The sequence below is a fragment of the Nannospalax galili genome, unplaced genomic scaffold (assembly GCF_000622305.1).
Source record: "Nannospalax galili isolate Female #2095 unplaced genomic scaffold, S.galili_v1.0 scaffold9170, whole genome shotgun sequence".
Classification (NCBI taxonomy): Eukaryota; Metazoa; Chordata; class Mammalia; order Rodentia; family Spalacidae; genus Nannospalax; species Nannospalax galili.
This window is the reverse complement of record NW_008328215.1, coordinates 11574-18639: the sequence shown is the minus strand read 5'-3', so window position 1 is coordinate 18639 and position 7066 is coordinate 11574. Positions and strand designations below refer to the sequence as shown.

The window sequence follows — 7066 nt, the reverse complement described above, 5'->3', positions numbered from 1 at the left end:
CCATGGTTACCTACAGTGGACCCACAGAAGACTAGCCATATAATAATCAGTCAAGGAAAGTGGAGGGTCTCATAGGGCCCTATCCTTCACCTCTGAATTACTGGCTATTGATAAATTCTAGGAGAGGGGGAATGGCTGTCTTTAGCCCACCAGGCTCCAACAAATAGGTGGCCCTGATTAATTTTGAATGGTCACAAAACAAAACAAACAGATAAGAACATGAGAGATCTGGGGGGAGGGGAAGAGTAAAGAAGGGTGCAAGGAGGTGGGAGGTGAGAGGGGTCAGAATAAAACACACATACGTGGAAGTGAAAAGTAAGTAATACTACAAATTTTTAAAATTTGAAGTGTATAAAGACTGTAAATAGAAAAAAATAGCTAAAATCTCAAAAAGAAAAGTGAAGTTCCATGTACCAAAGGGTTTGCTTTCTTTAGTTTTATTTGAAATCTAAATAAAACTATAGCCAGTCTAATTTGCTGCCTTGGTTCCTTGCTGCCTACGTGACAGGCTCTACTGCTTTTCCCTTCAGGAAAGGAACTAGAGATACAATTTGGGACTCATAAGGATGGGTTTTAAATCCATGAGGCTACAGGAAGTAGGCAGGGGTGTTGACAAAAGAGAAGACCAAAGCAGTTAGAGAAAGGAACCAAAAACTGCTGAGCAGAAGAGAGACGAGGACACATCCTGCAGGCAGTAGCTGCCTCGTCACCCTGCCAGAACACTGCAGAGAACCTCGGAACCTGCACACCCTTCCTCGCTTGTCTTTGTCCTGCTGGGACTCACCATCTCTCAGTGACCTGCACCTCAGTCCCTACACAGCACCCCGTCACAAGAAGTGCTGCGTTAACATGAAAGGATGCCCTTGGGTGCCCGGTGGGTTTCAAATAGCATGCAGGAAATACAAATAAATACCAAGGACAATTACACATCAAAATTGAAAAAGCAAGTTTATAGAACTGACAACACTCACGTGTTTTCTTTCAGCAATATATTGAAGAGTAAGTCCTAGAACTTCTGCTGCCGCTGCATACACCTCTTTATATTTCACGAAGGACATATTATTAACTAAAGCTTGAAAGTATCTGTAACAAATATAGAAAATATGCATAAAACAATCCATTCTGATGTTAGACACAAAAATGTAACAATTTTCTTCCTCATGTCACATTAATATTCACATTGAGAAAATACGAATATAAGATGTGATGCAGTGTTGGGAGCACTAAACTGCATTGTCGCCGTGTCCCAGAACATGGGCATTGGCAAGAATGGGGACCTACCCTGGACCCCACTCAGAAACAAGTTCAAGTACTTCCAAAGAATGACCACAACCTCTTCAGTAGAAGGTAAACAGAATCTCGTGATCATGGGCAGGAAAGCTGCGTTCTCCATTCCTGAGAAAAACCAGCCATTAAAGGACAGAACTAATATTGTTCTCAGTGGAGAGCTCAGGGAACCTCCATCAGGAGCTCATTTCTTGCCAAACGTCTGGATGATGCTTTAAAACATATTGAACAACCAGAATTAGCAAATAAAGTAGACGTGGTTTAGATAGTCGGAGGCAGTTCTGCTTGTAAGAAGTCATGAATCGGCCAGGCCATCTTAAACTATCTGTGAGGAGAATCATGCAAGAATTTAAAAGTGACACTTTTTCCAGAAATTGACTTGAACAAATATAAGCTTCTCCCAGAATGTTCAGGTGTTCTTTCTCTCCAAGAAGAAAAGGCATCAAATATAAATTCGAAATACAGAAAAGTAACACGACGATGTCTTCTGATTCAAGTTCTGCTTCCCTCTTAAAAATCGTGTATTTTTACAAGAAAATGAAACTTTTGTTGACATTAAAATTTTTTTTAAATGTAATACAAACTGCCTGTTTGAGTATGTGCACAAATACTGATTTAAGGGCTTTGACAACATAACCATGAGAATCTACTGTTCAATCTCAGGTCGGCACTACAGTAAGAGAATAGCTCCCCTGCTGGATCTCCAGAGAACAGCAGGAAGGAGCTAGTCCCTAAGACTGGGAGGCACAGAGTCCCTTCAAAAACCACCCACAGACAACAATGATGAGAAGAGAGAAGACTACTGCTTTGTGAACTGTTGGCCTCACAGACTCCGTGAGGTAGCTCCTGGTGTGGAAAGCAAAGCTCAAAAAGCCCCCATCCAAGAATAAAGAGTTCTCAAGTATATGCTGAGCTGCTGGCTGCCTCTTTCCTGAATTCACATGCTGTCTACTGCACCAGGAGCTGGTACAACTGGTCTGAGGAGGTAAATACGAACCAAAAGTCCCCCATGAAAGAGAGGTGACCAGGAGGGCATAGCTGAACTTACAGAGCATGGTATGAATACCAGCCTCAAAAGTTCTGAAGAGCAGGGCAAGAAAGTATCCTTTTGCCATGTTTTAAACTCGTTTACTAAAATATCTTTCCTCCACACATCATACCCCATTCTGAAGATGCCATCATTGAAGACAGGACACCACTGGAGCCTATGAACAGCATCACAGTCAAAACACTATGAATCCTCTGACAGAGCCCATGATGCTTCCAAGAGGAATGCTGAAAATGCCCATTTAAGAAATAACAAAAGGCGCTAGAGAGATGATCAGTGAGCATTTGTGCAAGCATGAGGATCCAAGCTAAAATCCCAGCACTCACATGAAAGCTGGGAAGTCACAAATTCCTGAAACCCAACACTGAGGGGGCAGAGACATTTGGCTCCCAAGAGCTTGCTAGTCAGCCAGAGTAGGTGAAATAGCAAGCTTCAAGTTCAGTGAAAGAAATTGTCTCAAGGGAATAAGGTAGAATGTGATAAATGAATATAGCTGATATTCTTCACTCTGCATGTGCACTCATGGGTGGGCATGCTGTGCACACACACATCTACCATACACATGCACAATAAGCAAACACCTAATTCCTACCTGCCGACATGTATGTGGAACAATACTAATTTTCTGTTTGTTTAGACAGGATATAAGTATGTAGTCCTGGCTAGCCAGGAACTCTCTATGTACACTAGGCTGCCTTTGAACACAGAAATTTGCCTGCCTCTGTCTCCTGAGTACTAGGATTAAAGGTATATACCACCACACCTGGCCTATTTACATAATTAAATTTTTTTAAAATTACAACCAGGTGTGATGGTGCTTGCCTTTAATCCCAGTACTTGGGAGACAGAGGCAGGTGGATTTCTGTGAGTTCAAGGCCAGCCTGGAATACATAGCGAGTTCCAGGCCAGCTAGTACTACATGGAGACCTTATTTCAAAAAGATAAAAAAAATGGTCCTAGAATATATCAAAATTGAATCATACTCCATTTGAAAATCAAATCCAGGTGGACTTTAATCTAAAAAACAATCAAACAACAAATATGGTACTTACTCTACACTTGCTATGTCACACTTTGGGTCATAGGGAGGCAAGTTATTGGCTATTACAATGCCTAGCAATTGAATTCCTACAGAATTATCTTTAGAATTAGGGTCCTGATGAGAAAATTTTTCATATATTAGCCTGTAACATAAGCACAGGGAGAAAAAAGAGATGGTTATAAAATGAATGAGGAATCAGGAAGATAGAGCACTTTCGAAAGCTAATTTTCAGCTAAATAGTACAAGGAATACTTACCCTCTTCCCACTTCCAAGACCCCTTCTTGCTAATACCCATTTGTTCACATCCAGTTTATTCTAATGTTAGAAAACCAGTAGCTTTATATCTCATCTCTTCTAATTATCTGCCCCGATACTATCTGTTGATAATAACTTAAAAAAAATTTTTTTTGTAAGCTTGTTTTAGGCTAGGCTAAAAGGAATCAAACAAAAGTCCTAAAGGGAATCCTTTAGGGGTAGAGCAGGGCAATACACTTGAATTGCCAGTGTGGGGCAAAGTTAGGGTTGAACTGAAGGACAGATTTGGAAACCACTGCAGGCAGAGCACCCTGAAATGCTTCTTGTATCAAACTCTGGAGTTTCAGTTTCATCAGTAGCAAAGTTTATCTTACACATGGACTCTATTTCAACTTATTACTATCATTATGTTTAGTTTAGATAGTCCATTAAAACTTATATTCCTGTCATTTCATATTACACTTCATTTTAGTCATCATTTAAAACACATTATATTTTAACCTATTTATAAACAGTATTGTAAAAACTAGCAAATTTTATGTACCTGTAAGGGATGGAGAGACACTCCTTCCAGCATTCAACCAGAGTTTTAATAATTTCAAGGTTGTGTCTAAACACAGCTCTTTTTTGATGGAAGACATGTTTCATTAGAAAATGTAGCAATCGATTTGCTAACACTTCATCTTTAGCAACCCCCTGAAAACATTAAAATTCTGTATTAACATATAGGATTACATTTTAGAACTTTTTTTTTCACTTTGTTGTTCTGAGGCAGGCTGGCTTCAAACTTACTATATAGTGAGGCTGGGCTTAAATAGAACTTCCTGCCTCTACCTCCCAAGCACTGAGACTACAGGTGTGTATCACCATGCCTGGCCTTGGAAGTACATCCTTTAATCTAAATGCACAATTCTAAAAGAAACCAGCCTTTTGCTAAGGAATCTAGTTCTTAATTAAACCTTGTATGCCTTTTCAGTCTTGACTGCAGCTTAGTCCTTCCTTGGCAGATGATGTGGGAAGTTGCAGCTGTACAGATGTGCGCAGAGCTAATGCACTGTGGCCTTGGAGGGAGCAACAGCCAGGGTGCTTGGGTGCTGCTTGGCCGTGCTCTTCAGATTATTTGACCCTCTAATCTTTACCTAAGGCTCTCCAGTACCTTTGCTGAGACCTGCTTACAGGGTAGAAAGGGAACCAGGAAGCCTGTTTTCACTGTATGTAATGTATTTTCGCTTGGGGTCCTTCTCTCTTACACCCCCTCCCCCTACCGCTGGGTCAATGAAACTGCAAGATCTCTTTGGGATTCTCAGAACTGTGTCACTGACCCCTGCCTTGCCTGCTATGCCAGTGCTTTCTGCCCACTTCACAACAGGAAGGTAGCATCACCACTTTCCTCTTAACGTTTGTGGCTAGGCTGAGTCTTGGCAGTTCCCCCTTCTCAAGGGCAGCTAAGCTCCTGAGGTCTTCATTGGTCATTCTAATGGTTCTTAAGTTAAACTAAACACCATTTTTTTAATACTATCATTCAAATTACATGTTATTTGATCTCATCAATACCAAAAATATTTAGACTTGGCATTCTGTGAAGTAAGTGAGGTAGGCACATCTGGACACAAACATATATTAAGGATGGTACATGAGAGACACTGATGTGAAACTCTTTGAATGCCACCAGTGTTCATGGTTCCAAATGAAAAAGCAAAGCTCAAACACACACCAATCTGCTTCAAGCACAGTGCAGTGCCAGTTTCCTGGCAGTCACTCCAACAATCTCTGTTATCGCTAACAGTTAATATTATGGAGTGAATAAACTGTCAAATAAGTGCCTAAATCCAGGGACCTGAAATACGGCAGAAATCCTCAATTCTTATTATCTTAACAATTCCATTACTTAGTTCCAAAACAAATACCTAACAGCTTAGTAATAAAGGCAAGGTCACAAGGATTGCCAAAGCATGTAAAAGAAAACGAAAGCAAACAGAATGATGTGATGGAGTATGTCCACCCCAATGATGTAACTCTAGCTAAAAGGGCAAGTGTTGTCAAGACAATGATTCGTTTGACATCCACTCTCCAGCCATAAGCAAAGGAATAATATATAACAATATGAGAGACGCAGTGTTCCTTACCATAGGAGTGGCCAAGCCTGTCCAAGAAAGAAGAGTAGTTACAATTTCCACCACCATGTAGTGAATTCCTTCTCCACTGTTCTCAGGAACTGCATGTATGTAAATGCATCCATGTCATGCATTGCCCACAAAAGTCAGAAGAGGGCATGGGATTTCCTGGAACTGGAGTTACAGGCAATTTTCAGCTACTATGTGAATGCTGGGAATTGCCCCTGAGTCGTCTGCAAGAGTACCCAGTGCTCCTAACCGCTGAGCCATCTCTCCATTCCCTCTTCCACACACTGATTATCCCCTCACGGAAATTATCTTTGAAAAATAAAATCCAATATATACACATTTTCTTCAGGGATGATTCTATTCCTTCAACAAATGGCTGGGTGTCCCAGTGCTCAGGAAAACTTCCCAACAATCTGACTATGAGCATTTTCAAACTCATCACATAGTACATCATGTGTAAGTTTATATTCAAAGAGTAAATAAAGTGCTCTCAGTATATAGGTGGTCTATGTTACTGTTCAGCAGATTCATCAGTAAAAATAATAGATAATAAATAATCTCAGTGACCATTATCCATTAAGACTAAGGAACTGGTGTCTCGTAGAAGATAATTACATTGACGTAGAAAAGGAAAGGACCTCCCCAGAGCGTGGTTGATACTTCTCAGCAACTTAGAGTCAAGAATTGCAGCACATTTATCAAAATTCACTGTGAAGGTTGGGAAGCTAAGTAGCTGGGAATCCTCTTCTACGAAGCATAGGGCAAAGCTTCTGCACAATTGCAAATAAAGGATGTTCAGAACCAAGCGAATTGATAACTCTGACACAAGAAGAGAATATAATTCTTTTCCCACAATATACATCAAGTCTGCAACAGTGGTTGTAATTCCCTTACACACAATCTTGATTGTCTTCTCCATGTTTCCGTTTTTGAACACCCCTCAGAATAACCCAAGTTAAATCAACATTTCTTTTGATACTACTTCTTTGAGGCTGATTCTAATAAAAGAATCTTGGTCATCTCATTTTACATGTGTGAAACATCCACTCAAAGCCCAAATACCATCAGTATTCTACTACAAGTTGTTGGTCTTACTCTAGTCTATGTAAATACCTCCAGTACTCCCATCCTTTTAAACTCCAGTCGCCTTCACTCATTTGCTGTTTCTAGTGATAAACTTGTTTTTTAAATTAATAAATATCAAAAATTAAAAGTAAAAGAATTTGTACGCCCAGATTCCGTGATTTGAAAAATTTCACACTACAAAGCCATGTTTCTTCACTATTTTATTGTAGTATTTATTATGACAG

The 7066-nt window shown here is 40.1% G+C and overlaps 1 protein-coding gene across 1 annotated transcript in view; it reads right to left on the bottom strand.

Annotated features, from left to right (window-relative positions):
* The window catches only part of LOC103752089 (DNA-dependent protein kinase catalytic subunit-like), a gene marked incomplete at its 3' end in the record, with an annotated part of 8075 nt that extends 1400 nt beyond the window's left edge, over positions 1-6675 (bottom strand). The window contains exons 1-5 of the mRNA XM_017803340.1: positions 6372-6675; positions 5760-5848; positions 4178-4329; positions 3388-3519; positions 972-1083 (exon numbers count right to left, since the gene is read on the bottom strand). Of these exons, the coding sequence (XP_017658829.1) occupies positions 972-1083; positions 3388-3519; positions 4178-4329; positions 5760-5848; positions 6372-6675 (789 nt within the window). The remainder of the gene's footprint in view (positions 1-971; positions 1084-3387; positions 3520-4177; positions 4330-5759; positions 5849-6371) is intronic.
* Between the last annotated feature and the right edge of the window lie 391 nt (positions 6676-7066).